The 16975-nt window shown below is 37.9% G+C and overlaps 1 protein-coding gene across 27 annotated transcripts in view; it reads left to right on the forward strand.

Moving 5' to 3' along the window:
- Nucleotides 1-16163, forward strand: part of LOC119735706 (CUGBP Elav-like family member 2) — a 108700-nt gene extending 92537 nt beyond the window's left edge. For 22 of the 27 annotated variants that reach the window (XM_038209561.1, XM_038209568.1, XM_038209569.1 and 19 more), the window contains 5 exons: nucleotides 810-959; nucleotides 2040-2105; nucleotides 2903-3046; nucleotides 4340-4502; nucleotides 5588-11622. In XM_038209561.1, coding sequence (XP_038065489.1) covers nucleotides 810-959; nucleotides 2040-2105; nucleotides 2903-3046; nucleotides 4340-4461 — 482 coding nt within the window. In that variant the 3' untranslated portion in view covers nucleotides 4462-4502; nucleotides 5588-11622. Of the gene's footprint in view, nucleotides 1-809; nucleotides 960-2039; nucleotides 2106-2902; nucleotides 3047-4339; nucleotides 4503-5587; nucleotides 11623-12528 lie in introns of those variants that run through there. The other 5 variants (XM_038209575.1, XM_038209579.1, XM_038209582.1 and 2 more) reach the window with 2 other exon arrangements.
- The last annotated feature ends 812 nt before the right edge of the window (nucleotides 16164-16975 follow it).

Consider the following 16975-nt stretch of genomic DNA (forward strand, 5'->3'; position numbering starts at 1 on the left):
CAGCTAACTGTAAGCTACCTTATGTGAATTATTGAGAGGAAAGCCAGTTTCACTAGCAGGTGTTCAATGTAAATTTGGCATTCACATTGAAAATTTCATTATAATGTCCACATAACTGCACTGTGTGAATTGTGTGATATGGGCATTGTACACCTAACGATATTTTGCATATGAGGTGTGTTCTGTCCATTATGCGAAGCACTTTGTGTGAAAGGCTTACCTTGTTGTGTTTCCCCCCCATACTTCACAGCAAGGCTGTTGCCCAAACCTAGCATGCTCTATCTTCAAACTTGACATCACCATTTTTGCAAAACTTCTCCCCTCAACCACTCCAAAAACACATTCATGAATTGAAATGAGGAAGGCAATAATACGGCCATTTTGAATCATTTGTTGGACATTTCCTACGAGATCCTTTCACAGCAAGAACTATTTCACACCAAGAACCATTGCAATGGATACCTTGTTATTTGGGGGTTACATTTATCCCCCCTTTTTGTGGGAAGAGATCTAGAGTATTTGTTTCTCTACATTTCAAGCAAACTACACATTTTGGGGTTTTTGCTGGTGTTCAGAAACTCTACCGATCCTACACTTCCCTGGTGCTTCGCCTCGTTTGCGTTGCACACAGTGTAGGCTCAAGCAAAAAATCTTGGAATTTCCTTGTAAACTTGGAGATAATCAATTGAGGGGAACAAATGGTGGATTACTACAAAGGGCCAATGTTTTATTTTTGTTGCCCCATAATCATAAGACAGGGATCCAAATGCAGCATAATTGCATTAGTACTTTACCCTTTGACCCTGAAGGTTCGGGCATGGGAAGTGGAATGAGTGGGATGAACGGGCTTGGCTCCGGGTCCAGTTTCGGAGGCGGCCTGGGAGCTGGCAATTCTAGCACGTCTGGACTGGACTTAAATGCCCTGACACAGGCCTACTCAGGAATCCAGCAGTATGCAGGTAAAGGTCCCCCTCGGTACAGAACTTCCGAGTAAAGACCAAACAAACACAAAACACATTGGGAAAGCTCTGGCTAAAATTCGGTGTCAGAAGTGGGATTTGGTTGCAGAAGTGGGATTCCTCAAAGTGATGCCATTCAGCTGAAATCTCTCCACCCTTTCATTTTTCCCTAAGCTTATGCTAAGCATACATGTGTGAGCATACATATGTGCCATGTGCCCTTTGACCATTCTTTAGGCTATAATTGTCTTATGCTAGTCTTGTTGACCAGCTGTTTTGTAGCCCATCTCAAGAATAGCCTGTTCTGTCCTTGTGTATTCGAACCAACAAGCAGTGTGGCACTCGACTCCGATTTTGATCACTTCTCTCACATCCACTACCTTTTTTGTCTACTTACCCACTATACTATGTGCTGTGAATGTCATTTGCAGTGTGTCATGCACACCCTTCTAATGTTATGTGAGGTTGTGCCAGAACTTCATCACCTGCCAAAGTGGGTTTTATATTAAGTTGTTGTTACTCCCTTTCAAAATATGAAAATGTTAACTTGTTAAAGTTGTGCATGATGTTTTGCTAATCAAACCCAGTTTTGTGCGTGTCATTAACTTGGGTATCCATTTGTGCAAACATGGCTAAAAAAAATGTATATGCTGACAAAGCAAAATTTGAATCGCTGATTCCTGCAATGCCACACTCTACATGTACATCTCCGTGCATTTACCTGAAATTGTAAAAAGCAAAGCATCGTCATCATCACTAATTTTATTTTCAATTTTCTAGTCAGAAGCTTTTAAGCAGTGAAGAGAAACATTTGACAGTTGAAACACTGGGAACTTAAGGAAATATTGGTAAAACGGTTAGAACTCAAATTTTAAAAAGCGATCCTACTAAATACATGTAAACAACTTTTTGATCTGTACCAAATTTGTCATGAAATGTGATTAGCCTACATTGGAAACAGAACATCCGGGGGAACAAAAAGAGAATAACATTCTGAATACCTGCACTGTATCTTGCTTGGTAATGTCCGTGTCGTGACATATTATTTTAAGTTTGTGGGGTTTTTATTTTTTTATTTAGCACAATTTTCAAATGGACTTGGAGCCAACTACCAGCAGCAGGCACTTAACACAAAACAAAAAGAAGGTAATGATTAGTTAGAAGTTTATGTGAGGGACCCTTTCAAGACCCCAACACCTTTGTAATGGTTCTGCTTATGTTTGTGTTTGCTTATTGTTGTGTTGCTGCCAAGTGGCCACATTTCACCTTTTGTCTTTCTGCATTTATTATCCTAACAGTTAATCATATTTCCTTTATTAATTATCCACGGTGCTGCACATATATACATCCGGAAAACTTGTGAATAAAACAAATTGCCATTCTAATGAACATTACAAAGAAAGCCTAGAAACTGTTGATTCTGTATTGCCTTTGTGCAAAATGAATACTATTTGCCAATGTCTACAAAAACATGTTGAATTTTCCATAATGCTTTCTGGCAAAGCAGGATTCGTGCCTCCAACAGAAGCTTTTGTGTATTGTGAATCACTAGTACTGTACTGACTACTGACACCAGTCCATTTGAATGAGATCTCAGGCTTTACATGATGGAGAGTACACCTAGGGAGAAACATTGTAGTTAAGTGACTATCTCTATAAATCAAGACAGTTGGTTCTGAGAAGAATCAGAGATGTGAACTCGACGATTCGGTCAATATTCAGTAACCATCCGGTTAATGTTTTGTTTATCTGAACATAATAAGAGTTAGCATGCTCTCATAACAGCACAGCATACTGACAGAAATGTTGAGGTCACAAGTCTGGTTTTACTCAGAACTACGGTACCTGTCTCGTTAAGAGACAGTCACATCACAGGGTGCATCCATGAAACTTCTTGCAGCCATTCATTTATTTTCTTTGTTTCCCACCTGTTTGGCGAGCAGGCCCGGAGGGCGCCAACCTGTTCATCTACCACCTCCCACAAGATTTCACAGACGCCAACCTGCTGCAGATGTTCACTCCGTTTGGCTCCGTCATCAGTGCCAAGGTGTTCATTGATAAGAACACCAACCTCAGCAAGTGTTTTGGTGAGCACAGTTCTCTTGTCAAAGAATCCTTTTCTTGGTTCCGTTCATTTCCCTCTTTAATCTATAGTCTGGAGCTGCTCTCCCCCCCCCCCCCCCTTGATAAAATTCACAAAACTCGCCCTTAGGTGATTTAACTTCTGTCTACCAAATGTAAAATCAACTAACTGAGTGAAGTTCAATTATTTAGAAATTTAAACCAGACAAGGCAAGCCTGGCAAATCAGGTTTCAGAATGCACAAAATTCAATCGATTCAGAAAGGCTAAAAAGTTGGTAGAATAAGCTGTAGTGGTATCACGATTGAAATGAACAATCCACTTTCCCTATCCGCATTGAGACTTGACTTTTTCCAGACACATGCATCATGAACATCCATGAGACAAACGGCACAAGGCTAATGCACGTGTACCTGTGGTGTAGGATGCTATATCACATACATGAATACGCAAGCCTTGTAATAAAACTGGTAGTGCGCACGACTTCGTGAATGTGCCAAAGCTGTTAGCCACGGCGTCTTCGCGTGAACGTCAGACGTCATCGGCGCGAATACGTTCGCATTTCTATTTCGATGGTCTCCCAGACTAATCCCCACCGCCAATAACTTTGGATACATTCAAAGTCCGCAGTGGATGGACCGTGTACCGGGAACCAGTCTAGGTCTCCCCCAACTCTCCTTTTCTGCCATAGAAGGGGTGCTTTAAGCGATCTTGTCCAGCTCTATGCCCTGGGGCATCGGGGCTTACGATCCTCACAACAAAAAACTCCTTAAGGAAAACATAGCTAATCATCGATGGGGGGAGAGAAGCTTTCAAACTGCTGCACCAAGACTTTGAAATTCCCTACCTGGAACTGTTAGACTTTCAAATTCACTTGGCACATTCAAGAACAGTTTAAAATCCTACCTGCAAAGGGAAGCATTTGGTTGACTTTGGTGTTCTACCTGTTTGCTTGACGATGCCGTCTTGTTAGCGTGACGATGCATCTTGACGGGTGGAGGGTCGAGTCAGCCAGGTGGTTCTTTATTCTTATTGTTTTCTGGTTGTTGTGCAGTGCAGCGCCATGAGCGCCGCAAGCGGCGGATACCGGCGCTATATAAATTTTCATTATTATTATTATTATTGTGCACAGAGCCCATGATTTCATTTGTAAAGAGTACCCAGTACAAACATTTTCACATCAAGCTCCCATCATGTTCTGTTTACATCATCAGTAAGGCCACAGGACGATAGATCATTTATTCTGTTCACCAATCATTTCTGGTTTGGGGTTTTTTTCTGGTCCTTTTTTTATCCCAGGCTTTGTGAGCTATGACAACCCTGTCTCAGCGCAGGCCTCTATCCAAGCCATGAATGGTTTCCAGGTGGGCGCCAAACGCCTTAAGGTCCAGCTCAAACGACCCAAGGATAAACCATACTAATTAGCGAAGAAAAGGCTGCCACACAAATTGCAATATAATAGGTAAGTACCCGGAACTTTCTTGCGTCATCCGTTGCTCTTTCGTTTCAGATCTTAAGTGATTCAATCTTTAACATTCGAACACCGGACTGTGTTCGGGATGTCAGTCTTTATGTTGTAGTCTTTTCAGTGTACCTGATTCACAGAAACTAACAAAATGTCTACAGTGAAAATTTGACAGTGAGCACAAGACAACATTTTGGTCACATGAAAAGCGAACTGGCCCTAATTTCATGACCCTGCTTAGCGCATTTCACAGAAAGTGAACGTAAGCTCAGCAAAGTGCATGCCAACTTGAGAGATAGAATTTGCTTGATTAATCAGTAAAACCGCCAGGCATGTGCAAGCATTAGCGTGTTTAACCACAAAATGCGCTTAGGTTGAGCGTAGGCGTTCTGCTGACCGTTAAGCAGCGCCATGAAATTGGTGAGATGCTACCCTTCAGCCAAAAGTGTCCCCTAAAAACTCTGAAAAGATGACTTTCATTCTAAGGTAAGTTCAGGTAAGTTGTCCAAAGTGATGACATGATTTTATGACTTGCTTCAACGCAAGGTTGGCATGCGATTTTTAGAGGTGTGGAAACACTTGTTTTCCAAGTGTACATTTGTGTTCGGACAATAGAAAGAACTCTTGATGAGTTGATGGAATGCATTGACATTTGAACTTTCCAATGCTGATGCTCTTTGCCCAAGTTTATTGGGCTTCCTAAAAAGCTTCGGTGAATTTGGAACATGCTTCAACTAATCTCAAGAGAATTATGCAACGATGAATGAAATCTCCTGCAAACCAATGAGTGGTCAGCTGCCGTCAGTCAATATGTTGTATGACCACCACTGGTTGCATTTTTGTTTTAGCTACCGGTACATGTAAGTTTGTGAAGCTGTGGTTTAGATATTTTGATGACTTCCTCAGAAAGAATGAATGTACTAGCGGACAGGAGATTGAGTTGATAACATTCATCTGCTTCTCATACTTGTTCCGTGTTTGCATTGTGTCAATATTTATTTACATGTTCATGTGGGTTTTTTTTTTTTTTCCTCTCTAAATATCGTCTCTGTTCTTTGCTCTCTTTCCCCCTGCCCAATCAGATCACTTCTTCTGATTCTGTCCGTTGCTGTCCCAACTGTCACCATGTTCACGTCTTGACCGTGTCAATGCTCGTAGCCCTTCGGATGTAACCGTACCATCTGCGTTGTTGTGTGGCGTCACGTACCGTGTCAAAAACCGTCCGCATTTGCGTCCAAATCACGCATAGCTTTTGATTTCAATGTTGTTCACGTCATGTCTCGCTATATGTATAACAAACTACAAGTGTACAAAACTTGGTTGGATTTTTTTCTCTTACAAAACCGCCATCTTGGCATATATAACACTTTGAAAAGTCACTATGATTTAGAGGCACCGGCCTACTTTGGGCAAGAACGCCATTTTAGCTGGAAACCAAAATGGCTGCTCTTTAATTTATAGGACTGTTTGTAATAGTCTAGAAGATTACAAAGCTTAAAATATAAAAAGCGAATCACGGCTTTAGATGTACATGTATCATTAGGTAAAGGTCCGTTTTAAATGTGTTTTTTCAAAGTTCTCATTGTCTTGATTGTTTGTTACTTAACTGTGGCGGAAAGTGTCTCGTCCAAAAACTCACAGTTGGTTTGAAAGTTAAAGGTTTGAAACCACCTTCTACAATCAAAGTGCAAGAACTAAATCCTCACTGTTCATGACGGACATTAGAGAACTTTCAAAATAACATGCAACATTTATTGAAATACATGTATGTATATACCCCCAACTTATCTCATACACAAGGCGGGTTCGTACTTCACAAGGATGCGAATGTGAATCCAGTTCGACTTCATGACACATTTGCAGCGAAATTCGCCAGAGTTGACATGAGCTCAAGTTTTGTAAATTCGCAGCACAGGTAATTGCCATGATGTCAGGAATCTGCTATTCGCATTTGCTTTTGCATGAAGTAATCAACCGGTCTTTAAACATCAAAATGAGAAAAAATGTTCCTTCAAGATTGGATTATAACTTCATAACAATTTGGGTTTTGTTTTTAAGATTTGCTCTCAGTCTTCAAGATTTCAAAGTAGACCTTTCCAGCATTCATGTAATGTGAAATGGGCATAGCCAGTGTGACACCATCTTCACAAAAATAGGAAAATTATGAACTTTGTAAGAAAATAATGTCAAATCATGCAACATACTGTTTCTTAAGAAAGAAAGAATTTTTGTAGAAACAAATAAATGTTCTCTCACAAGATGAAGATTACATATGAACTTTTCATCGGAAAATAAATTATGTCATGAATGCTTGAACTCAATAATAGCAGCCTCTTCATTGGCTTAATATGTCAGACCCGTAACTAATACTCACTTCTGATCTATGTTGTGATTGTCAAAAAAAATTCATGCAAATACTTCTTGTAAATTGTAAATGTGCCGGGCAAGAACATATCTATCATTTAGGGCTACCTGTTTGTCTCCCCATTTTTGTTTTGCATTTCTGATCAGAAATTTGTAAATAAACGAGAATGATCACAAGTTGTAAAAAAACACAAAAGTTAGATTTAGGCATTGACTGCTGAATTGTGTTGGCATGGTAATGTACATAATTCTGTAGATTTGATCGTTGTGCTGTTGCGATATCACTGCTGCTAGTTTGAGACCTTTCATTTTATTCAAAAGAAAAAAGAAAACAAATGAGATCAGTTTCAATTTGTAAAAAAAAAATATTTAAGTTCAATTTGCAATAGTGTGTTTTGGGGATTTTGTTCCAAAAAATGGTAAGGTTTTCTGTTTGTCATGTTTGATATTCAAAACTGCTGTGTTTGAGAAGTTTGTCAAGAGTTTTCTTGTTTGGTAGATCAGAACTGTAAACTAGGAGTTTCTTTAGTAGATTCATTTATAAGAATGTTTCAGCCAAACGCAGCTATTCAACTGGTAGCCACTAGGTTTACGTGCCTAATCTGCTCGTAATTGCCATTTCGATTATCTCGCTGTAGGATACAACTGGCAGTTGTTTTTGCAATTTATACAATTTAAAACAAAAAATTATAATCTAATGATTTAAGCTGGAGCTAAAATCCTTTTGAAAATTTGTTGTTGAGGAATTTTGGAAATGACCCCCATGTTTTTACTCTGTGGGATCTCGTCCAAAGTTAAAATAAAAAATTGGTGTCACTTTTTCGCAAAGATTATAGTTAAGAATATGTAACAAACTAATGTAAAAATGTACGTGAAGTGTTTTGATGCACCTTTTCAGGTATATATTTTGAAAGTCGTCAGGGATTGAAGGCGATGGCGGAGAATGTCGACGATAATGATGGGTTTGATTTTTATTTCCGGAAAAAGATGTGGAACTAAAAAGCTCTTTTTTTTATTTACTGAAGTTTTTTTTTAATCACACAAGTTCCATTTTTTCAAAAGCCAACTTTGGCTTGACGTGTACCGTTAGAACTTTTTTTTTTTAGTTTCACTTATTGGTAGTATTTTTCAATGTTTTTTTTTTTTCTGTGACCCTTCATATATAAGTGTTGAACTTGCAGTTGGGTGCATTGTCGTGTACTGCAATATTTAATTAACAAACAAATAAGTGTGTACATACAGGACTGTATTGTATACTACTTAAAAATATGATTTCAAAATTAAGATTGTTCGATGGCTGCTATGAAAAAAAATAGTAAAAGAAAAATGTCCCATTCTTTTTTCTGTGAAGAAAATCAATAGTTGTAGGAAAAAGACTGAATTAAGTGAGAGTTGATATTTAGGAGTAATGTTTGATATTGACATGTAATTTGACGGAATGTTTTTGTGCATGTTAGTCGTTTCATATTTAGCTTTATCCCCATCCAATCTCAAGAATGTTTATTATTTTTTGTTGGCGATATTTCTTGGGAGAAGTCATCCGTTTCGATCAATCTTTTAGAAGATTGCGTAATTTTTTGAGAGTTTTTGGTTGTTTAAGTAATGATCTTGTGTATATTAAACTCAATGTATTCAATGATGGTTGTTGTTCAACGTAAGGAAGCATGTTCATTCTTTGACTATTTTCAGCAATTATTTTAATCGTTTTATTTAACAAAAGAAAAGTTTGTTTGTTCGTTCTCGCTTTCTCTTATAGTTAGTGTTAGTTTCTTGGTCTGACGTTTAACGGTCTTGTTTACCAGAATATGTATCTGCATTGATTGTTAACAAAAGTGTTCAAAATTGTTGTTTGTTGTTAAAGTAAATGTTAGTTAGTTCCTGTAGTTGTGTACATGTAACACTCACATTAACAGTTTGTTCCCATCTTTTGTTTCAAGATTAGTAATTGCTATATCTGTTAGGAAAAGGAATCAGTGGTCACCTTTAATATTTGTGATGAATGAGATACAAAGTAGTTGTGTTCCTTGCTTGTACTGCCATTATTTAATTGCTGTAGTTGTTTCATGTATAAATCTAATGTCACTTACTGTTGTGTACATCCTTAATATGTTAAATTCTTTAGCTAAGTTATTAAGTTTTTTAAATTAATGATCAAGATCACTTACTTTGCATTTATATTGTTACCAAGTAAGCTTAAGCATATTTTTTTGGCCAAGAAAGTGTGCCATCATGTTTTTGTTCCCCTAGAGGTAAATTTTAGTCATTTTAAATAATTACTGAAATGATTAATCAAAAAGTTTTTCATCATACAGGGTTTTAATTTTTATTTTGTTTTTCCTGGCAGGGAGTTGTTGAGATAGACAAGTTGGAATGTGAGGTTGTTTTTCGAGATTGGTTTTTTTTTTTTTTCGAGAATATCTGGATCGCTTTCTTTAAAACTTGATAGCCATTTCCTTTTAGAAATAGCTTAATCATAGGTCAGTCGGCTGTGTTCTTAAGTACTTGCTAGTCAAAAGTTGCAAATAGCATTACTATCCTTCATTCATAAGGGGGAAAATGTAGTTTATCAATCATCAAAACTAATACAAGGTATTTAACCGAATTCCTTATTGTGGAGAAGAAAAGATGCCCTGTTTCAGTGGAAGATTTCCCGTCTTGGAACTGCGTTGATGGGATGATAATTCACTATCAAAAGTATTTTGTTTTCCTTTCTATAAATGTAGGGGTGGTTTCTTTTTATCCAAGTACCCGGTGTCCTGTAGTTGTACTTGTGTGCGATACACCAGCCATAGCATTACTGTCAGCATTCATGTACTGTCGTTGTTTGATAACGTTTTACAACAAACCGTGCAATCATGAGGTGCACTAAAGATGTATATAAAAACCGAGAAAAAAAAGAAGAGAGAAAAAGAGCTGTATTCCTGTGCATTTCAATGAGTAAAATGCGTTCTCTATTATATTCGTGTATGTGGATACCACTCTTTTCTTGTCAGTCCATGTGCCATTTTTGAAGCATTTCATGTTTGTGGTTTCCCCCCTCATTTTTATGTTCTTAAACAAAATTTTCTGGGTGAGATTGAGAGAGCACCCAAAAGTATACCAAGAACTGACAGATTTACGATTTGTGTTAAAAAAAAAACAAAGCAAAAAGCAAAGAGGCAAGTTGGTTTTAACCGAGAGTTGGTTTTGACAACTTATATAGTTTCCAAATTATTGGTTTCTGATATTGTCACGGTATTTTGGTTGGAATTGGATGAGCCTTAGTTTGAAAAAGTCCATTTGTGTATTTGGGGAAATATTGTATCTGTTAATCTTGTCAATCATCTTCAATCATGTTGTATTTTGTTAATGTTGGTTTTACATGGGAAGTTTCTCTGTGGATGTTGTTTGTTTGTACTCTTTACGCTTACTTGTTGCGATGTCATCGTAGTCTGTAATGTTAATGATGTAGTTGTATGTAATACTGTGATATTGAGTGTCTGTCTAAAAGTACCTGGCAATGTTTGGCCAATGTTTTTATCCCCCCCCCCCCAGCTGATTCTGCTTCTTAATTCATGAAGTAGGAAATAACCTCAAATACTTTTTACACTTTCCATAATCTCAGTGTTTGAACCCCTTTCACATTTGCAAGAATCCAACATGGCTTCTACATCAGTCCTTTGGCTAAAATCAAGCCCAGGTTGAGAGACTCTACCCAGGTAGACAATCCCAAATCCATTGCTGACCCGTATACAAAACCCGGGTGTACACACAGACCTAGTGTGAATGGTAGTCCTTACTACCATGAGGATCCCAATTCTGCTTGATACATATTGATTTCAACACGGGTGGGTGAGACAGTATTGGCAAAAGGCCTAAACAGTTGTTGCTCATAAGCACGGTTTTAAGATGGCCCCTCAAACAGCCAGCACTGGCTACTGGTAAATGCAAATGCCTGTTTCTGTTGGCAATTGTTAAGAAAGCTTAGTTTGTAAGGCTAAAATGACTCAAACTGTTTGCTCACTCAAATTTTGCTTTGCACTTGAGGAATCCAGGCCCCCCAAAAATGTAAATTTGTAGTTGCCACATGCCTAGATACATGTACCTGGTATTGTGGCTACCATCTTTATGTGATGGCTGCCTGTTCCAGGTAGCCATCTGTTCATGAAAGCTGGCATCTCAACTTCCTGCCATTCCCTTCTGGCTGCCTACATTTAGTGGCATTCTGTCCATGTTGGCTACCTATCCCTACTGGCCACCATTCCATGCTGGCTACCTATCCATTGTGGCCTTCTGTTCATGTTGGCTTCCTATCCCTACTAGCCACCATTAAATGGTGGTTGCCAATCCATAGTGGCTTTTGTTCATGTTGGCTACCAATCCATACTGGCCACCATTATGTCATGGCTGCCTATCCATAGTGGCCTTCTGTTCATGTTGGCTACCTATCCATACAGGCCACCATTTCATGCTGGCTGTCTATCCGTGGCCTTCTGTTCATGTTGGCTACCAATCCCTGCCGGCCACCTTTCCATGATGACCGCCTATCCATTGGCATCCATGGTACATGTATATCTGCCTGTTTAATGGTACATACATGTAATCAGTTTGACAGTCGGAAACAGGATATATCTAGCAAGAATTTCATCAGCCAATACTAGCCAGGTTTATTTAGACAGTACACGTTGATGTCACTGTGTTTTTCCTTGTCTGTACGTATGTATCCATATTGTCATGACAATTCATTAAAAATTAGTCTAATCTGTAGTCCATATTTGTGTCTCTGATACTTGTCCTGGTTTTTCTTGCTGTCCTTGTCATTTCATTCACATTTTTGTTTTATTGATTGATCAATACTGATATTGAGCAAACTTTACGGTAGTTTCATGCAATGATTTGTTGGGTTTTTTTGGAGGTGTGATATTTGTTTATCGTGTGATATTTGATTACCATGCCAACATTGTTGGTACACTGTGCATTGGAGGGGGAGGGGAATTAATCAACTTTCTATGACTTAAGCCTATTTTTCAAATTTGGCTTTAGATTGTTGAGCGTGAATACAGACTATTTCACACTCCATCCTTTTTTTTCAGCTTTGTTGTTTTCGTTTCAAATTTGAGGGGGGGGGGGGGTTGGAGTATTTTGTTGTTGTTTTTTTCGCTTTTTTTCTTTTGGTTGTTTGAGACAGATATTGTGTTGAGATATGTTCCTAGGTAAGTCCTGTCTAGTTTTCTCATGTTTTTCTGTTTTTCTGTTATTGGCACAAGCCCCAACAATATTTTATGTGAAATAAATTCTGGCATATGAGTTAACCAATGAGCACATTTAAGATAAAACTTTTATCATAACTTGAGTATCTAAGAGCTGCAATGATTGGACACAAACTTCCCACAAAGAATGTGAATATTCGGTTCAGTTTTCAGTTTCACTCAGTTAAAACAACGTTTTGTGGATATATGTATTCACTTGTCTATTCTGCCCATTGTTCTTCACATGTAGATGTGTTCATGTAGTTGTGTTCATAATTATACATGTAGTTATGTTGCTTTTTGTTGTGTTCATTTTTTAAAAACAGACTGTAAATTTTCACTGCACAGTTTTCACCTCACATCTGCAAGTTACAAACAACTTCATTTAATTAACATCTCTGCCACATCTCCTTTTGTTTAACCCTATTCAGATTTCTACTATGCAACAATGGTGTTCATTGTTTTAGTCATGACAACACAATGCAGCTGCAGTGATGAGAATGGTGGGCAAGGAGACGCAATGCGCTACAATACGGGGATACGTCAAGATGCATATCAAGTGTCCACAGAGTCGAATTCCTGGAGTTTTTTCTGTGTGTGATAAGGAAACAACGGTTTAGGGACATAATGCAATGAGATATGCTTCTCAACTGAGTTGTCCGTTCTTGGGGCCCCTGCACCCACTCTGTTTCTGCTACTTTTTACCATTTTTTTGTTTTTTCTTAAGAAAATGAAATTTAATCCCATCTTGCCATATGGAAGATTAACTGTTTTGAAAGTCGAACGTAAATTATTGACATACTTGAAGTTATTTTATTGGCCCTTTCTCCCCTCCCCACCCCCACCTTACCCTCGGCCCATCCCCATCCCTTCTATTCACTAATTATGAAATGTTCACCTACTTGAAAGACGTGCTAACACACATACCCCCTCCCCCTAACACACGTCCCCTCCCATGATATGTTCTCACCTGTGCCGAAAATTGTGCCCAGCGTTTCAGTTCAGTTTTTAATGCAAGGTTTACACGCGTCGGGAAGTAGTCGAGTCCATGACGAGTCCAGTCACAAGAAACAGTGCATGAACAATAACATTAACAAAGTAATGCCTTTGCCAAATATCATTTAAATAGTTTGTGATTTGAATTGGGACTGGAGGACTTGTGATGGACTAGCAGGGACTTGAGATGGACTCCACTACATCTCAGATGCGTGTTGAGTAAAATCTTGAGAAACAGGGTCGTGTATATAGCCATTATGCAGGGAATATACAGTGCAATAGGAGATGGACAATCAAACATTTTAAAGATATATACATTTATCAGAGGAGAGAGACCGTTTATTTTCCTATTGAAAATATTGCAAGTGTTAATACCTAGTTAATGCCCAATTATTGTTATAGCCATAGCCCTACAGTACTGGAGTCCGACAGTCTTAAGTCGGGGTGGGTGGGGGGTTATTATGGGATATAGCATTTCCGTGTTTCAGGGTACCAGACCCAGGTATTAAGGCCTTTGTAAACTAGGAACCGGAAAATTGGCAATTGCAATGATGTTATTGCAATGGAAAATGAAATGTATTTGATAACCAAAATATTTTGCAATTCCATTATCTAACAAGTTAAACAAATGTAGCAGTTGATACAGTATTTGACCCAGACTTTCCTTGGTCTCATTCTTGCGAGGAAATTGTTAAGAATTCATTTTACAAAAATGACGGTTTGTATTGTAGCTGGATTGTGTCTGTCGAGTTAAGAAAGCAGTGCAACGTGCGTGTTATAAATATGTGTATTCTGTCTTTTTCAAAAAAGTTGTATAAACAAAAATATGTGTACAGTATTGTTTAACATGTACGTATACCGTGTTAAAGTGCATCAACACCTATACAGCTTTTATTTGTCCGATTCTTGACTGTTTGGGAAAAAAATAACTATATTTTGCGGGTGTTTTTCCTTTCCTTTATATGGAAAGTTAATTTATTGATGAGAAAGTAGGATATGGTTGTGTAAATAGATGCTTGGCATTCCAGAAGAGTGAAGAAAAAAGTCCGACAATCCACCACTTTTGCAAGTACTTGTATCAATTTATAAAATGCATACCGATTTCTGACTGCATTTTTTTTATTTATCAAGTTACTCAGGAAATTATGTGAACATTGGAAATAGTCACAGTTTGTGAACTTGTGAAAAACACCGTCAACGGACAAATTTCATTCATGGCTCAATATCGGGATATGAGCTTTTTGCTATGATCTCGATAGTTTGCCTTTATCAGTTTATAAACAAGAGTTATGCAGAAACATGGAAATCTGCCCAGCATTATGTCCGTATTTACCTCTATTAAAACAATACGGAGCCCTCTCCGTAACCAACGTTTGATATAATTATGTGAGCAATACAATTTGTATGCAGCCCCGCGCACCAGCCATTTGGGATCAGCTTTAGAAATTGTGACATCAGTTCCATCAGAAATGTGGACTAAGCTGTTGATTGGTCAATTTGGCTGCCACTGAGTGGTCAGAGTCTTGAGGTAAAGACGCCGTCTTGTTTTGCATAATTAATCGCCGAAACTGCTTGCATAGACTCTTGCTGTGCAAGATGATGTTGGTCCCCGCTTGGCCTACAGAAATTATAAAGTTATACATTGACAGCATTTTGTGTCGTTTCTGTATCTAAAATGCTTAAACTGAGTTTTGTCTTGACGATTGTTATAATGCTCTGGATTCTGTGTTTGTATGTATAATTAACTGTTACTAGTTAATAAATGCATTGTTTGAAGTGGTAATTATTTTAGTGTTTCCTTGTAAACTTGAGCCTACTCAGTGATACTTGAAGTATGCATTCTCAAAGGTTTCCCGGTTTTCCCACGTGTTTGTATTCAGTAGAAATAGACTTTTGGGCTGTTTTGTACTTAAACAATTTGTACTTAGACTTAACTTCAGTGCCAGTTATTTGCCTTAAACCCGACATATCTTAAACTTAGATTGTTGGGTTTAGAGTTATATTTCAACGTTTTGAGGGTGTACCATGTATCAAAAAGGCAAAATTTAAGGACGTTTCTGGTGCCCATTGGGTAATATTTGTCATATTCAGTTGTGAACATTTCACAGATGAACCTAAACTGTACCTTTTGCTGTCCCTCCCCCGACCATCCTTTAAAAAAAAAATGGTGTCCGCATGTTGAAGGGACTTCCGCCAATTAGAATCTGTGTTGTTCTACATTTCCCTTTTACAAGCTTTCGTCGACCATTGCCAACTTATTTACTAATGAATTATATTAAAACCAACATTCATTTGTGAAAGCACTTGACAATCAGTAGAATTATTTTGCCAGCGATTTCAGCCAGTACTTCAGGTACAGCCAGTGGATTGTCGCTCTTGGTACTATGCGACTTTTTGCCTGATGTTTTCCTCACTAGTCTAAAAAAGTGCGAATTCAATACCATTTTTCTGTGTAGCATTTGAGTCTGTTGTTCTAGTTTTTAACTTAATCTTAACCGCCAAAAAAGTGTGTTAATTGTAAAGATTGTTTGGTTTGAAAAAAAAAGATTGTTATTCATTGATTGTTATCCAGTAGTATACTTCTCTACTATGCCGTGTTGTTACCCATTTACCCAAAGTGGTGCGTGTAGTTGGTTTTTAAAGTGTGTTCAAAGTGTGTTTCTTCTAGACTGTTACACGCTTGATGTGTTAATATGTGCACATAAACCAAGTGCGTATTTTTTATATACAATATCAAAAGCGTGTTGACTTTTATGGGGTGTGTATTGTATGTTTTTGCCAACTATGTGCATACAGTTTTCATCAAATGAAATAATGAATTCGTTCAGTTTTTTTCTCTGTATCAGTGATCAATTATACAAAAACGATTCAGACAATCATATGTAATTTTGGGAATCCTGTCGGCCTTTTTCCAAAATCAAACATTATTTATTTGTAATTTTGTTAATTATATCAAAGATAGTATTATCTGATGCATTTTCAGTAAGGAATGCCCATCGACATGGATGAGTGCAGTTTCAACACTGAGGAAATTACGGATGAAATAAAATGAGCAATACATATTCCCAGATTTCTGTGTCTTTGGAATATACCTTTAATCTTTGACTTGTTATCCCCCTTTAATAATAATAATATAGTCTTATATAGCGCACGTATCTACCAACAATTAGGTACTCAAGGCGCTGGAAATTTTGTCAATTATTAAAGAAAGGTCAATAAAGTTTATGAGAAATATGAGACCCATTATGTAGCACCTTATAATGGTTTACAAGGTGCTGCGGCGCACATTGCAGCCACTGCCAGAAACACCGGGGCAAACCCCTTCTCTTAGCGATAAGTGTTACTGGGTTCTTTAACGTGCATTACACAACACACGGGACCTACGGCTTCACGTCCCATCCGAAGGACGAAGCAATAATGGTAAAGTGCCTTGCTCAAGAGCACAAGCACCATGTTCCCACGATCAGGATTCGAACCCATGCACCACGGCACACGAGTCGAACACCGTAACCATTGGACCACAACGTGGCGCACTTGAATAAATCTCGGAAAATTCCAAATTAACATTTACGAATTTCTGTAAACTTGATAAATTCTGATAAATAACTATTATCTCTACTTACATACCCAGCCATATGTTTATCAGAAAATTAATTTCTTATTTTCCGGGGCATTTTCAAAGGGTTCACTTTGCACTTGAAAATAAAATCGGAAAATCACGTCAAAATAATTTTTTCTTCTTACTTTGTTACGGGTGAATAAACTCGCGATTTATGAACAGGAGTGTTTAGAACTTGATGAAATTTCTCTTTCTGTGAAATTTCAGTTAAAAGTTTTGCTCTAGGTAGGCGCTACATGCGAAAAATCAAAGTGCGCCACGTT

This window comes from Patiria miniata, unplaced genomic scaffold, assembly GCF_015706575.1.
Source record: "Patiria miniata isolate m_02_andy unplaced genomic scaffold, ASM1570657v1 HiC_scaffold_29, whole genome shotgun sequence".
Classification (NCBI taxonomy): Eukaryota; Metazoa; Echinodermata; class Asteroidea; order Valvatida; family Asterinidae; genus Patiria; species Patiria miniata.